The 17115-nt window shown below is 41.5% G+C and overlaps 1 protein-coding gene across 1 annotated transcript in view; it reads left to right on the forward strand.

The window, feature by feature from the left end:
• The window catches only part of LOC5567321 (neuropeptide SIFamide receptor), a 218606-nt gene extending 212892 nt beyond the window's left edge, over positions 1–5714 (forward strand). Inside the window, exons 2-3 of the mRNA XM_021850726.1 lie at positions 5461–5560; positions 5618–5714. Of these exons, the coding sequence (XP_021706418.1) occupies positions 5461–5560; positions 5618–5714 (197 nt within the window). The remainder of the gene's footprint in view (positions 1–5460; positions 5561–5617) is intronic.
• Positions 5715–17115: the final 11401 nt, after the last annotated feature.

Genomic DNA, 17115 nt, shown 5'->3' on the forward strand with positions numbered 1-17115 from the left:
GTAAAAAGCTGGATAAGCAATCGTTCTGCTATTAAAGGTATTGGCTATAGAAGTGTAAGACATAACACTCTGTTCAAACAGAATCAGTCACAAGTTGATGTATTAGAATGCGTTACATGAGGAATCATAATCTACACAGCAAAAAATTCTCAAATTGACATGGCACGTATTTTTTTTATGATAATCATCTGAAAGGAGTTGCAACTGAACATTCAACGATAATTCATGTAAACTGTTTCATTGCATTCGACATTGCTTGCAATCTTGAGCGAAACTGAAACATTTCATGATCTTACATCCAACATTCGCCAATATTGCATGCTTTCTTACATCTTCAAAGTGAAATTGCAAACAAGAATGCGTGGTTTACATGATTCTACGCTGGATATTTTGTCAAAAATAATGCACATGGATGGATCGACTGCTTGTTTGTTCATGTGCATTATGTACCATGCCCACACAGTTACGGACCACCCACAGTGACGGATCACTTTGGCGTTCAACATCGGATAACTCGCTCAAAACATAAACGTTGACGTAAAACATATTTTTCCCATGTTATACTATTTGTCTTCTACCATTTGTAATGTTAAGCATAACATTCAACCGCTAAATAACAGTGTTTTTGACAAATGTTTAGTTGGTACCACACAGCTATCATTATATGGTCGTTTTCTGTAAGAAGTGCCGTCAGCATTCATAAGCTCCCACAGGTGGTAAAATTCAAATGCTATAGCATGTTTTATGCTCGTTCGCTTTGATTTAGTATGAATTCATCTTTGGAAAACATTCTACTTGAATTTTGATTCAAAATACCGAATATTAGCACTTCTAACTAGTGATCCATAATATGGACCAGGAAATGATTGTTTACCACGGTTATGGATCACTTCCAAAGAATGTAGATTTCTGCTATTTTATGCATTGGATTCGACATTTTTAGACAACAGCACTAAGGATAAAACTAATAAAACATCAAGGTTTGTAAATTTCATATTTTAGCAGACAAAAATGGGTGGAAAACTTGGTGTGGAGCGGAAACAGTTCATGTCTCAGTTACTACAATGCAGTATCACAATAAAAAGGACATTTTACCCTTGTTTCCAGCTCTAACACTGCTATTTTTTGCAGTAATATATGACACATTGTTAACTTTTGCCATACCATGCAATACAGATGCATTGAGTGGAAAATCTCTTGATTTTGCGCACTGATCCATAATATGTCACAATTTGATCCATAATATGAAAATTGATCCATAATATGGTTTTCAGGAACCGACACAATTTTTAATTTTTATGCAATCCTATGTAAATATTACACTCAAAACAGTTTACTAACCGAAGTTCCAATTTAGAACGATTCGATTCGTGCTTTTAAATTACAATTTTACGTTTTCCATGTCGTTTTATTGAATTTTATAGGTTGGACTCCACACTATTTGATCCATAACTGTGGGGTCATGGTATGATTGAATTTTCAGCATGCAAATCATGTAAACCGAGCCATGTTGCATGCAACATTCTTCGAGAGAAGACGTTTCGCGTTCAATATTACGGATTTTGGTAACACTGTTGTATATAATAGATGTGTTTATAGGTTTTATCATTGAATGATACATGACAAATGGTTTTGCATGATTGAGGCTAAAATTGCGTTACGTGTAAATCTGAGATTTTTTTGGTGTGGTCTTATTTAATTTGATCACTTGACTTGGCGCTTCAGGAATCCCGGTCATTAACTAAGAACAGTACACTGTATTGCTTGCGTCCAAATTTATCAGATACTCGCCATGTATCAATACTCCAAAGGACTTAGGTGATGCCATTGATACTACTGAAGAAACGCGAACGTTTTACCAGAAGCGAAACGCATCGCGCAATGGTTCTAGCCACGAGCCGAGATGTTCAAGGATAACGATGAGAGCATCTTGACGGACGAGCGAGCGGTGATGGAGAGGTGGGAGAAGTGCTTCGATGAACACGTGAATGGCACTGAGAGCGCAGGCAAAGATGATCATGACAACTCACGGAATCTCGGGTAACTGTTCAAAATTACCTATCTAACATTGAGAGCCTCTCATTCTCTGCAACATATAACTAAGCCACATTAACCTATACTGTTGCGTTTTTGTATGAAATGCTAGCCAAGAATATTGTCGTTCGATCTATACAGCGAAATTCGCTGGTTGGAACACAACTGCCTTCCAACGGCACCTGGTGAAAATGCTCCATTGTACGTAGGACATCTCTATTCCACTTCGTCCATGGCTGCCCGTCGTCAGCCAAGCATTCTGCGAAGGGTCTGCAGATCATCCTCAATTTAATCGACCCATTTTGCTCGCTGCTTACCATGTAATCCTGTGACACGCCCGGACCAACGTAGACTCCCAATTTTTGCGAAGTGGACGGTTATTGGTTATTTAAGCCGCTGGTGCAATTTATGGCACATCCACCTTCTCCAAGTTCCATCTTCTATCTGCACTCCGCTTTTATCAAGGAATTGTTCAGGGAATTCACAAGAATTCCTCCTGATATTTCGTCCAAAAATTCCTTCGCGGATTTTCTGTAGAAATTCATTCGGAGATTTCCATCAGAAATTTCTTTCGGGATTTGCACCACGATTTCCTCTAGGGATTAATTCGGGGAATTCAAGGATTTTTTTCTGGGATGTCCCCCAAGAACTCCTCTGGAAATTTTTTCCAGGAATTTCTCAGCGAATTTACAATTTTTGCAATTCCTCCGAGGATAATTCACCTGAAGATTTCCTCCAGAAATTTCATTGGGGATTTGCACCAGGAATTTCTCCGAGAATTTCAAAGATTCCTCCGGGGATTTTCTCCGGGAATTCTTCAGGGGATTTCGAATAGTAATGTCTCCGGGGATTTTGTCCAGAAATTATTCCGGAGCATTCCTCGAGAAATAACTCTGGGCGTTTTCTCCACAAATTCCTCCGGGGATTTCCAACAGTTTCGCCTAGAAATTTTTGTGGGGATTTCCTCCAGGAATTCTTCCTGATATTTTCTGCAGAAACTCCTCCCGGGATTTATTTAAGGCATTCCTACAGAAATTGCTCCAGAGATTTCCTGCAGAAAATCTTCTGTGGATTTGGTCGAGGACTTCCTCCGGGGATTTCACCCAGAAATTCCTCCGAGAATTTTCTCCCGAAATTCTCCTGGCGATTTGCTCCAGAAATTCCTCCGGGGATTCCCAGAAACTTCTCCTAAAGATTTTATAAGGATTTCCTCCGGAGATTTCCTTCAGAGATTTCCTCCGTCAATTCCTCTGGATTTAATTCAGCAATTCTTCGGAACTTTCTCTGAATTTCCACCGGTATTTCTTCCAGAGTTCTTCTAGAAATTCCTCTGGAACTTCTCCAGCGATTCCTTTGGATTTCATCAAGTAATTTTTGGAAAGCTCCTCCAGAGCTCCATCGGGAATTCTTTGGGATTTTCTCCATAGTTACTCCAGGAATTTCTCTGGAGTTTCTTAAGCAATTACCTCGGAGCTGCTTAATAAACGCCTCTCTAGATACGCATCCGAAGTTACTCCAGGGACGTCTCCAGAGTTCCACTAGGAATGCCTACGAAGTTCCTCAAGGAATGCCTCCGGAATTTCTCTAGGAATACCTCCAGAGTTACACAAAGAATTGCTCTGTTGTTTCTCCAGCAATTCCTTTAGAGTTTCTCTAGGATTTTGTTCAATGTTCCTTCAGAAATTTTTTCAGAAGCGTTCTTCTAAGAATTCTTTCGTTGCTTCAACGGTAATTTCTCATGAGTTCTTCCAGAAATTCCTCCTGAATTCCTTCGGAAATTCCTCCTAAATTGTTTTAGCAATTATTCTGTATTTTATTCAACATTTCCTCCAAAGTTCCTTAAGAACTCAACCAGAAATTCCTTTGGATTTCCTTCATGACTTTCTTTTTTCCGTAGTACTGCATACTCAGGAATCCCCCATGCATTCCTCCGCAGTTCTTCTAGCAATTCTTTTGGAGTGCCTTCAGCAATATCTCCAGAGATCCTTCATGAATTGTATCGGAGTTCCGTCAGGAGTTCCTTCAGAGTTGCTCCGGGCATTTCTCCAAGGCTTACTTAAGTAATTACTCTACACGTTTTCCGGGAAATCCTCTGGAGTTCCGCTTGGAATTCTTCCAGAGTTTCAGTGGGAATTCTTTCAGAGTTACTCCGGACATTGTTCTAAAAATTTCGTCAGAGTTTTGCTTCGGCGTTTCTTCAGGAATTCCTTCAAAGTTTCTCCAGGATTTCTTCCGGAGTTTTCCAGAACTTCATTTGGAGTTCTTTTAGCAATTCCTCCAGTAATTCTTTCAAAATTTTTGACGGAAATTCCTTTGGATTTCCTCCATAAATCCTCTTGGAATTCTTTCAAGGTTCTCCAAAAATATCTCTTGAGTTCCTTCGGGATTTCCTAAATAGCTCCTTCAGGAATTTTTCCGGAGTTTTTCTAAAATATATTCCACAGTTTCTTCAACAAAACTTTTGCAGTTTTTTTTCAGGAATTGCTTTGAAGGTCCTCCAGGAATACCTTCTGAGTTCTTCTGGTAAGTACTACAGAACTCCACCTTCAAATAATTCCTTCAGATTGATAATGGTGATTCTTTCAGTAGAGTTCCTCCAGGAATTCTTTCGGGTTTCCTCCAAGAGTTTTCTGATAATTCCTTCAGTTTCCTCCGGGAGATACTCCAGAGTTGATGTGAGAATTCTTTCGGAGTTTCCTTCAGCAATTCCTACGAAGATCTTCTGGAGGTCCACCGAAAATGTGTCAACAGTTCTTCCGCAAACATTCTTGCCTGTGCTGCATTTTTATAATTCTTCAACTGCTCGCATTTGCCCTCGTACCAGTTATTTATCTGATTCGGAGATCTGTTGAACGGAGTGCTGCTGCTGCGGTGCAATCTATGGCGTCTAACATGTCTAGTCATCTTCAAATGTGGCGACGCTAAGCTGATCTTCCGTTTCTAGGGTAACTTACAACTGCTGCGCATAATCTAGACTCCTGAGTCCCGAAGCCGCGGCATTCAGCTTCGACCCAGCCGTCCAAAATGGGAAGATTCTACAGAAATCACACAGAATATCGCAACAATCATTTCAAAACATTGGCAATGATTATTGTACTGTGGATAGTTAAAAAACTTGGACTGCAGCCGAGGATGTACAGATTTGTATTAATTATTCAAAGATTGGCCAATGCTGGTATTCAAGAAACTATCACCAGTAAAATGGTATTTTCCGTGACAATTTTTGAATTATGCTATCGATTGATAATACTAGTCGAGACCACATTACATATGGGACGATAGTATTAGTAAAATAATATGGAAAAATGGGAATAGAAAAAAAAATAAAACTAAACCGTAGTATTTTTTGAGATGCTATCTCTATCTTCGAATAAGATACAAACTGTTAATAACGTGTCTTTTTCCTATTTCCGTTCCCATTTTCAGCGTGGATGCTGGGTTGGCTGATGTGCAAGACCGTACCTTACATACAGGGAGTCTCCGTGGCGGCTTCTGTTTATAGTTTGATAGCAGTCTCGCTGGATCGGTAAGTACCCGCACATCCCAATCGATTACTATAAATTGACATCAAATCCAGAAATAGATCTCCAGGAATCGACAAGGATAATCGTATGAATCAGCGCGATGCCATTCGTTTTATATTTCTCTGCAGCAACGTCGCTGCATATGAAGTCATTTAATATGTCCAATTTCCATTAAGAGACGTTATACGAAAAGTGGAGCATCCTTGATTCCCATACTGATGAAAAATCAACGAAAACAACACTGATTCTGAAAAAAGCTTAAAACGCGCGGCACACCGTTGAAATGCTGTTTCTTGTGGTAAATGTCATTCGCACCGAAGTTCAGAAATAGCATCTCGAAAAGAATGTCTATGTTTGCGATACCATTCAACGATGCGTGAAATGAGGCTTGCGGTAGAAAGAGCTGTTTCTGACGAACGCGAGCAGATGATCTGGTGACAGCTGGAATTTTCCTCAACCTCCCCCATTGTGAAAGCTGGTGCATTCCACCCCACTCCGGCTAGAAGTCAGCAACGATTGGGTCGGATGCAGACATGCATTCGCCATAGATTAGATCGGGTTGTACATACATAGTTCTTAACAAGATGAAGAATGCACACGGTTGCGCTGTGTCTGATGTGCGCTCTCCGGGAACAGCTAAATTAGCATGCATCTCGCAGAATGTGACGCTAATCAATTAGCTCAATAGTTCACCGCAATATGATTTTCGATGGATGGATGCCGAAAATGAAAATTGCTTTGCTGTTATCCGAATAGCAAGTTTGTAGAATAGCCTATCAAGTCGCTCAAAATTAGTGAAGGGTAGTGTAGCGGTAGGGGGCCTTCCTTAGCCGAGTGGTTAGAGACCGCGGCTACAAAGCAAAGCATGCTGAAGGTGTCTGGGGTTCGAATCCCGTCGGGCCAGGATCTTTTCGTAACGGAAAATATCCTTGACTTCCCTGGGCATAGAGTATCATCGTACCTGTTCACCACGATATACCAATGCGAAAATGGCAACTTTGGCAAAGAAAGCTCTCAGTTTAATAACTGTAGAAGTGCTCATAAGAACACTAAGCTGAGAAGCAATCTCTATCCCAGTGAGGACGTAAAACTAATAAAAAAAATTTGGGGTGGGTAATGTCTATTACATTACCGCGGGGTTTGACGTAGAACTACGATGATTAATAATTTGATTTGTCATGTGTATGAATTTGTAAGTGTACTAGTTTTTGTTGTTATTGATCGGATGAAGTTTTTCAGAAGTTAACTCTTTTTGGACTCATTTTTGTAGTCCTGAAAAGAACCATTTGTCGTTTCTGTGGTTTCGAGAACCAGTGTATGGTGTTCCAGAATAATGCCAGATGATTGAATTTGTTTGTTTGGTCGTTGCTTCCTTGTGTTGCTTGGTTGGGTGATCGGTTTCTGGCTCCAGCTGTAGTTCGCCAAACTCCTCCAGTAGATTAGATGTTTTGATAGCTCGGGTGCTTCGATCGTGATAATCGATTGAATCGGTCCAGTGCTTTGGTCTATAGCAATATCCATTGCATGAGCATTTAGGCTCTGTACATTGATACTCATCAATATGCAGGCTGGGCCACTATGATCCAGTAATTTCACGTCTCAAAGCGTCACTAATCGATGATTGCCTAAGCGCTGCAGCTCATTCCTCAAGTCAAACACCTTGGAATTGCTGCCTTTGGCGTGATGGAACTGGGAAGAATTGGTAGAGTTTGTCAAAATAGTCCTTGCAGTGAAGTAAACCCGCGACAAACCAAACATACCAATTGTGATCCTGGCTTTTGTCATAGTCGTATACGACCTCGGGGAAAGTTCCACCTTGCGACTTATGAACAGTTAAAGCACAGCACTAACCATCGGGAACTGAATGCGTTTGCATTTGATTATGCCGCACAGTTTGAAAGTAAAATAAAATTCTTTATACAGAGTGAAATTGGAATTTCAAAACAAGAGCCTTACGTTGGCATGAAATATTTTGAACTCTTATAACTGTTTGCTGGTTTGACGAAATTCCTTGAATGGCACATCACAGACAATACATCAATGGGTCATGTCGTTTACTTACTGAATCCCACATAACTGTTCAAATAGTTTAATAACTGTTTTAAAAGAGAACGTTGATTTCAAGCAAATTTATAAATAGGGGTGCTAGAGAAAATGTGACGTCATTTGCTTTCATTCTCCGCTTCGATCGCATCTCAGCAGGCAACAGATCGTCTTGCTCTGACCGGGCGTGCTTCTCAGCACAGACATCGATAGCGAAGGACGGCCCCCGTTTGTCTTGCTTCGCTCAAATCAAACTGTCTAGCGAGCGAGAGAAGATGCCGTCCGATGATAAAGCCATCACCGCTGCCGCCGCCTAGAAGAAGAAGAGGAAGCAGTCCACAGGAGAAATTGCGGTCGAACTGTGATCACGGTCGGGCGAGTCCATTTCTCGCTTGTGGTTCAACCGCTTGTTTGCGTTCACCCAGCCATCGTCATCGCCGCCATTCATCCAGATTTTGACTTAAGCCCGGTGATCCACTACCTGTTAAATGTTGTGCCGCCATCCACGTCACGAAACTTTCGGTTCGTCGTATAAGCAAATAACTTGCTCAAATTTATACAATTTGAGTTGAGGATTCCCCGTTTGAACCATGGCAATCAACTGATAACATCCCGCAGTGTTATTTATCTGTAAGAGCATCAAAGCTAAACAAAGCCATCGGCCCTTTTCAGGGTCATCAAATTAGTAGAAAAGAGTTAAAAGAGAAATATTTCCGACTTTATATATGACTTCCTTATATTCCTAAATCAAATTTCAAGCTTCATACAAAATTTCATTTGTCATGAATAATTTAATGACTCAACATTTGAGACTGTAATCGCGGATGCTGCTGCAGTGCCATCGGGGTAGTGCTCAACATCCACAACAATTGTAAAATAGAGTGGCATTTCCAACAGCGTCTTTGATGTTCCATATTTTGTGGAACACTTTGATTAGCAAAATTATCACATGTAACAAAATTGCGACATATTAAGAATGCTTTTGAAAAGACATTCTCATTGAACAATTGTAATAATTTGGCACCCATGATCAGAAATTTACCGTCATAAATAAAGAAAACTATTGATTTAATCAATATCTCGTATTGAATATTTAGTTAATGTCAACCCTTCCAGCAATTCATAGTTCGACCAATTTCTGCACGCATTAAGCATTCTCCGCAATTTTCAGTAATTCTAAGCCCAGCATATTATTGGCCAATACCCCAGTTCCCAGATTGTCGATCTAGAAAGCGAAGAGCACAAAAGGGAGGAAGCAATCGTCTTGCTATTCTGAGGTTATAAACATGCTTCCTTCGCTCAGATTCAGTTTCATTCTAATTCCGCTCTGTCGAGCTAGGTAAGAGCTCTTCCGATTGCTCAGCGAGATAGAACCTCGCTGCTAGAAACTGCTGAGCTGTCATTCTTCAAGCTGCCATCCAGCATCTGTACATGTGAAAGGCGCTCAAGAATTTCTAGGTTCTAGGGGATCGGTCAGATCCGCGCTTCTAGATTTCGCCTCGTGGTAAACTCGGTCACAGCATCCAAGCTCAATCCCGGCCACTTTTCGGGCCACAATACGTTCATAAAAGGGTGTTTATTGGATTGATATTTACTGATTTACCTAAAATGATCTAAATATCGCGGTATACTACAATTTCTGGTTCACATAATTTACCCCACATAATTACATGAATTTGAGAATTTACCACTGCAGCGCCGTCGGACCGTAATAACATCATGTTACTCAGAAATTGTATGGTATTGCTGTGTGCATTTGAAATGCAAATACCAAATGCGGGAACACCCAAATGCGGTAAATTTCAACAAGGAAGGCGAAGTCAAAATTTGATTTTCTTTGCTAGGTTGGGCGGTGATATGCATCATGATTGCTAAGTATCCTTTGGTACTTGGTGTTACCGCATTTGAAGTTCAGTTAGACTGGATTTGCACGTCAAACGCAAACACAATATTTTCAAACAGCATCGTTGATTTATCATATAATGGGGAACACTTCCTAAATTCTCGAGTATTAAATTGAAAATGTATTAAAATTGCGACAGATTTTAAATACTGTTCAATATACTGTTCCTGACCAATTGTAATAAGTAACTATTGATCGGAATTTTCTACATGTTAGTCTATTGCGTTAATCTGAGAAATAGGCTATATGAAATTGTTGTCTTGGCAAGGGATGTACAAGATGAGCATTATGTATTAATTTTCCAATTTCCGTACTCGAGAATTTTAGAAGCGGGGCCGTGATCTCGGGATGGATTGTCTTCCATGACTGGTCCTGGCTGGAAATGTTCGTGGGGAGAAACTCGACCCTTTGCTGCAGTAATTTTCATTAACAACTCTTTGGTAAAGCAGAAATTTCTGATAAAAAGTGAACTTTTTTCAAAACAACTCTTATTGATTGGAATATTTATCAAACAATTCTTTGTTAAGTAAAATCCTCCTTAATAACTCTTTGCTCCATCGCAAACCAAACCATTTCATTGAATTCATCAAGTAACAAGAATATGAATGGTAAGGAGAGCAGATGGTGTATATATTTTGCTAACGTTACTTTCCAACAGGTCGCCGGTTGGCGCTGACTACTAATCCGTCCACTGAATGATTTTCAGTTGTTGCTTTCCGCTTCGTTGATCTCTGGTTCGTTCGCTACTCGCACACATGCTGTGGCTTTCACGCGCTCTTCTTTTGCTGCTCCGCTGCTTGATCCGTTCGTTATGCCGTTCGATTTGTGAATGAGCTGGGAACAGAACAACCAGTGGTTTTATTTGCTCGAGCTCCGTTCACCGATGGCGAGTGGTGGGGGCTCTCGCTTGGTTGTTTCGTCACTTCGTTCGCTACTCGCACGCGATTGGTTATTGCTTTCGCGCTATTTTCGTTGATGGTGTGATTCTTCGCTGAGAAATAAAAACTGCAACTCTTTTGATTTTTCATGCAAAATGACCAACTTTGATAAACTATATCTCAGTTATTTATGGACTGATTTGAATGAAATTTTAACAGAATATCAGACATAACTTAAATTTTAAACATATGTTTTTTGAGTGATTTTTCCAATCACACGTTGAAAAGCATTAACGGTTTGACTAAAGAGAATTTTTTGACGATTTTTTATGAATGACATAACTAAACATATTGAAGGAATAGCTTCATGGAATCTTCAGAAAAGTTGTAGATTTTGACGAGATGAATAAGTTTGTTGAAGACAGTTTTTGTGTAAGGCTATCAGATTTTAAGATGAAAAGTTTTGAATTTTTTCGTCGAAAATTACAGTTTAGTCAAACCGTTATTACTTATAAACTTGTGATTGGAAAAATTTTCAAAAATATATGTTAAAATTCAAGTTACATCTGATGTTCTGTGAATGTTTCATTCGAAAATATTTCCATAAATAACTGAGATCTAACTTACCAAAGTTGGTCATTTTGTATGGAAAATCGAAAAAGTTGCAAATGCATGCGAATAAGTTGGGGCCTTTCCTTAGCCGAGTGGTTAGAGTCCACGGCTACAAAAGCAAAGCAATGCTGATGGTGTCTGGGTTCAATTCCGGGTCCGGTCCAGGATCTTTTCGTAATGGAAATTTCTTGACTTCCCTGGCATAGAGTATAATCGTACCTGCCACACGATATACGAATGCAAAAATGGAAACTTGGCAAAGAAAGCTCTCAGTTAATAACTGTGGAAGTGTCATAAGAACACTAAGCTGAGAAGCAGGCTCTTGTCCCAGTGAGACGTTAATGCCAAGAAGAAGAAAAAGAAGAAGATGTGAATAATTCTCTGTTTATTCGACAAACAAGCTTAATATTTCATGGGTACTCCAACAGCAACAGAGTAGCCGTACAAAGGGATTTAGTTGAAATCTGGAAACGTTAGCTCAATCTTGAAATCTTGAGCGATTTCACAAACCAGATTCTGGATTAACAGCTCAGCAGGCTTTCTAGCAGCGGGAGGTACTTCTCGCTAAGCAAGTTCGGAGGAGCTCTTACCAGCTCGAAAGCGGAAATGGAATGAAACTGAATCCAACGAGGCAGCATGTTTTATAACCTTGGGAATAGCAGATGATGCTCCTCCCTTTTGTGCTCTTCGCTTTCTGATCGACCAATCTGGGAAATGGGTATGTGCCAATAATGTGTTTTGGCCTTGGAATTATTTGAAATTGTGGGAGGAATACTAATACGTGAGAAATTGGCGAACATGAATTGTTGGAATGATTGGCATTCCCTAAATATTCAATACGAGCTATTGATAATTAATAGTTTTCTTAATTATGACGGGTAAATTTCTGATCCATGGGGTGCCAAAATTATTACAATTGTTCAATGAGAATGTCTTTTCAAAAAGCATTCTTAATATGTCACATGGATAATTTTCCTAATCAAAGTGTTCCCATAAAATATGGAACATAAAAGGCGTGTTGGAAAAGCCACTCTATTTTGCAATCGTTGTGAAATGTTGAGCACTCATCCCGACGGCACTGCAAGCAGCGTCCGCGGTACAATCTCAAATGTTGAGTCATAAATTATTCACGACAAATGAAATTTTGTATGAGGCCGTGAAATTGATTTAGGAATACTTAGAAGTTATAAATAAAGTCGGAAATATTTCTCTTTTAACTCTTTTCCACAAATTTGATGGCTCTGAAAAGAACCGATGGCTTTGTTAGCTTCGATGTTGTACGGATAAATAACACTGCTCGGACCAGCAAACCTCAGGGGGCTTCTGGTATTTGCTCCTAACGGGATTGCTTCTTGACCACCAAAGATGATTTCATCACGAGTCGAAATTTTGAAGCGCGGGTCAACAGCTCCTCGGCCGATGAAATTTGCGGCGGCGATGACGATGGCTGGGTGAACGCAAACAAGCGGTGAACCACAAGCGAGAATGACTCGCGCGACCGTGTTCACAGTTCGACCCGCAAATTTCTCCTGTGGACTGCTTCCTCTTCTTCTTCTAGGCGGCGGCAGCGGTGATGGCTTTTTCTTCGGACGCCATCTTCTCTCGCTCGCTCGACAGTTTGGATTTGAGCGAAGCAAGAACAAACGGGGGCGTCCTTCGCTATCGATGTTCTGTGGCCTGAGAAGCACGCCCGGGTCAGAACAAGCCGATCTGTCGCCTGCTGAGATGCGAGCCAATCGGAGAGTGAAAAGCAAATGACGTCAAATTTTCTCTAGCCACCCCTATTTATAGTTTGCTTGAAATCAACGTTCTCTTTTAAAACAGTTATTAAACTATTTGGACAGGTATGTGGGATTCAGTAAGTAAACGACATGAAGCTTTGATGTTTTGGCTTTCGATTGAGATGCTAATCAAGAAATTTCGTTAAGGCCAGCGAAAAGTTATAAACGTTAAAATATTTCATGCCAACGTAACGCTCTGGTTTTGAAATTCCAATTTCACTCCTGTATAGAGAAGAGAGACGTCTTCTACGTCAAAATGTATAATGGCTGCAAGCATGTTGACAAAATTGATTTCAACCAAATTATATCCAATATGAAAGCTAAAATCCTATTTTGCATGCTTGGTGGATTATATCACAAAAAAAGTTTGGTAAATAATACTTTAAGTTTTATGTGAACATTAATAAAACGAGTTTTTTTTTATACAACTTTGGCGACCTAACCTTAAAATGTTGGAACATTTCTGAGAACGGCATCAGCGATCCAAAATCTACTAGAGGCACACAATATGATCCTTCAGATACGCAAAGATGCCATTTTTGTTACGCTGTGTCGTCGACTGGTGGCATTCGAACCGATTGTCCTCAACTCGTTTTTGCTAGATAGTTGCACGTTTAGCAATAAGGCTATCTGGGCCTATGGCAGGATTAAATGATTGTTTATTTTGTTTTTTTTTCACTTTAACAATATTCATCTTCAGAGGCCGACGAAGCAAAGGGCAGGACTTCAACGATTCAAAATTACAGGGTTTGCTAGTTCGAGTACAGAAAAGTACTCTAAAATGTATTTTCTTCTTCCTTGTTTGTCTTTCATTTGCCTAGCGTATACCTACGAGATTTGTATGATTGCGTACACGGAAGGTCATAAAATCGGGCCAAAACAAAGTAGACTGACCATTCTTCTCACATAAAGAAAAACGGGACAACTGGAGTTCAATTTTTTGTGACAATCAATTAAACGTATAATTCTCTATTTTTTTTTTATTTTTTGTAGATTAGACCGGGATCTATTTGAGAATCTAATGTTTCCTAATATTTAAGTGAATTTGAATGAATTGAATTATTTTTTATTGAAGGGGTTTTCTGCCGTAGACAGGTTCATCCCCAGTCAGGTAAAAGAAAAAAAAACAGAACTAGTCTGAAGGGCCAGCCTGAGAAAAAACTACAAAAGTTTTGTAACTTAACCTATGCACACAGAGTTGTTACACAGAGTTTATAAGTTGGCACGGATTAAAACAACAAAGAGCTAGACGCACAATATATACACGTTTCGTTTGTGACTAACGCTCAGAACGGACAAAAGATCCGACAAGTTTAAAACTACTACAAAACATGTACATCACGAGACTACAACAACTAGTGAGTTACGATCACGTAAAATTTTTCAACGACGCTAACTCTAAATCTTAAAGTATAATCCGGCGTCCTTTATGAACGAGATAAGCGCCGCCGTTGAAGAGGGGTCGTCCTGCAGAGCTTCTCGGATACTAGCAGAAATCCCATACATCTGTCTGGGGCCATCAAAGGCTGGGCAGTTGCAGATAAAATGCTCAACTGTGTTACCCGTGTTACATACCACACATGTTCGATGGAAAGGATTTCGTTCGTAATTGTGGCGTATGGTTGAATTCAGCCACCGTCGAGTATCGGCAAGGGGCACCTTAGTGCTGTAACGAGGGCCAGAAGGGCCGGATCCTGCTAGGAAGTCTGCGGTTGCATTACCAGGAACACCACTATGTCCTGGGACCCACATTATGGTGACATCGTTCGGAACTTTTTTTTATTATCTCCTGGATCCACGGGTGACTGGAGATAGAGTGACTGAAGTGCTGTGAAGCAGCCCGCTGAATCGGTGATGATAACTATTGGGCTAGTAGTAGGTGCAGTGACGGCGTATAAAATAGCAGCTGCTTCGGCGGAGAAGATTGAGCACTGTCCAGGGAGGCTGAGGCTGGTTGCTAGGTTTTCATCCGTTATACCTATTCCAACACCTCGTACGGAAAGGAATCCATCAGTGTATCGACGCTGGTGTGCTGAGTAGTCTTTCCGTAGAATCTCGGTGACGGTTTTTCGCAATCGAATGGATGAGTCTCCTGCTCTAAAGCTGTTTTTTTTATTCTGTCATCAAATTTAAGATTTGAGCTGCGCCAGTCTCGCTCACCACACCAGGGTGTTTTGGCAATTGGTGGGAGATGCAAGCCGGTGGTGTTCTCTAGCAGATGGTCTGCTTCATCCATGAGGCGAGTTATGCGGTTTCTCGCGGTTCTCTCTGCGATGGTGGGTGCTTTCGTGCAGAGGGTCAGGGTGACGAGGAAGCGAAAAGGTAGGAGTCCGGCTTCCACACATGCAGCGTCGGCCGGAGTGGAAGGGAGGAGCCCCGAGACAATTCGTACATATCGGTTGTAGATCGGGGATAGCGCGTCGATGAGGTTGTTCATAGCCAGATATGTGATTTCCAATCCGTAGAGCAGGCGACTATCGATGATGGCAGCGGCTACACGGAATCGGATATTCCGGTTGTTGCTGTGATGTGGTCTCGATAGGGACCACAATAAATTTAGGCGACTTCGGCAGTTGGCTCTGACTCCTTCATAGTGGGGCTTGAAGGTCAGGAATCGGTCGATGGTGACACCGAGGATTCTTGCCGTTTTACGGACGGGGATGGCTTGGTTGTTGATGTTGATCGGACGCCCACTAACCCTGTGTCTGGATGAGCACACATGGCAACGGACACTTTTAGTAGCTGACATAGTGAAGCCGACGGAGGAAGCCCATTTGGCTACTCTGGTAACGGCAGCTTGGGCTTTCCTTCGTGTCGCCGCGATTGTAGGTCCAGATACTACAATTACGATGTCGCCAGCGTAGACAAATATTTTGACGCCGTTTGGAAAGTCTTGGAATACGCCATTCATATTTATCAGGAATAAAGTCACTGATATGACGGATCCTTGTGGAACGCCGGTCTCTTTACTGAATGGATTGGATTTGGTGTTTCCGATGACCACCCTGAAGGTACGATTGGTGAGAAAGTTTTTTACAAAGTGCAGAACGTGGCCGGTGAAGCCCCAGCTGAATAACTTTTCCAGGACTAGTGGCGTCAAAAAAAAAAAAAAATAAAAAAAACCTGTTAAAAACCTTTGAGATATCCAATGAAACAATTTCGGTATGGTAATCCAAGGATTTTGCCTCCTGCAGAGCCTCGCCGAGGGCCGCAAAGTAGGTATTAGTACCATAACTGGGCCGAAAGGCGTGCTGCCGGTGGTCCAGCAGGCCGCGTTGCTGGAGATGATGCGTAAGCCGACGGTTTACCATTCGCTCTACTACCTTAGAAAGGCAGCAGGTGAGAGCAATTGGACGATAGTTTGCAGGTTCTCGAGCTTGATTGCCGGGTTTCGCGATTGGGACAACGAAGCTTTCTCGCCATTCCGGCGGGTATGAGTCATTAGTTCACAGCTGATTTATCAGCTCAAGTAGGATAAGCTTACTATGACCTCTAAGATTTTTCAACAATGGATAACCAACATTATCTGGGCCTGCGGATTTCCCACTACTGCGACTCAAAGCATACTGCAACTCCCTAAATGAGAAAGGTTGATTAATGGCAAGCTGCACATTATCGTCGGGCACAGCGAAACTGTTTATGTCGTTGGCAGTTGCACCAGTTTGGCGGACGAAGACCGGGTCATAGGTTCCAAAGGCTGCGAGTTTGGCGAAATACTTTCCCAGAGCGTCGGCAATGATTTCTGGATCCGCAGTACTGTTCCCATCAATGTCGAGAGTGGGTGGAGTGATGATTTTTTTTCCGTTGAGGGCGTTGACCTTGGCCCATAGGTCAGCGGTTGATTGGGTTGCGTTGATACTGTCCAAGAACTCCTCCCAACAGGCTCGTTTGGCGTCTCGGATGGCTTGCCGACAAGTGTTGTGTGCGATGTGATACCGATCAACTATTACATCTCGGTTTGGATGATCAGGTGCCATTCTTTTCATGGTGCGAAGAGCCTTTCTACGTGCCTTGATCACTTTTTTGATATCTGGCGACCAACAACGAAGAGCTTGTCGGCCAGGCTTGCTGCTGGTTTCCGGGATCGAAATGATAGCCGCTTGCGTGAGAGCGGTAGTGAATTCTGCCATGTTACTCGGGTGGTGAGAGCGGAGTGATGCACTGACGTTATTATTAAAGTTAGTCCAATCTGCCTGATCATATAGCCAGCGGGGACGCCTGGTTGTGACGGGAGCCTCGACAGATAACGAGATTTGAAGAGGATGATGATCGCTGCCATGTGGATCCGAATTGACGCACCAGCTGAACCATCGGATTTCCGACCGGGTGACAGCCGTGAC

This window comes from Aedes aegypti, chromosome 3 (genome assembly GCF_002204515.2).
Source record: "Aedes aegypti strain LVP_AGWG chromosome 3, AaegL5.0 Primary Assembly, whole genome shotgun sequence".
Taxonomy (NCBI): Eukaryota; Metazoa; Arthropoda; class Insecta; order Diptera; family Culicidae; genus Aedes; species Aedes aegypti.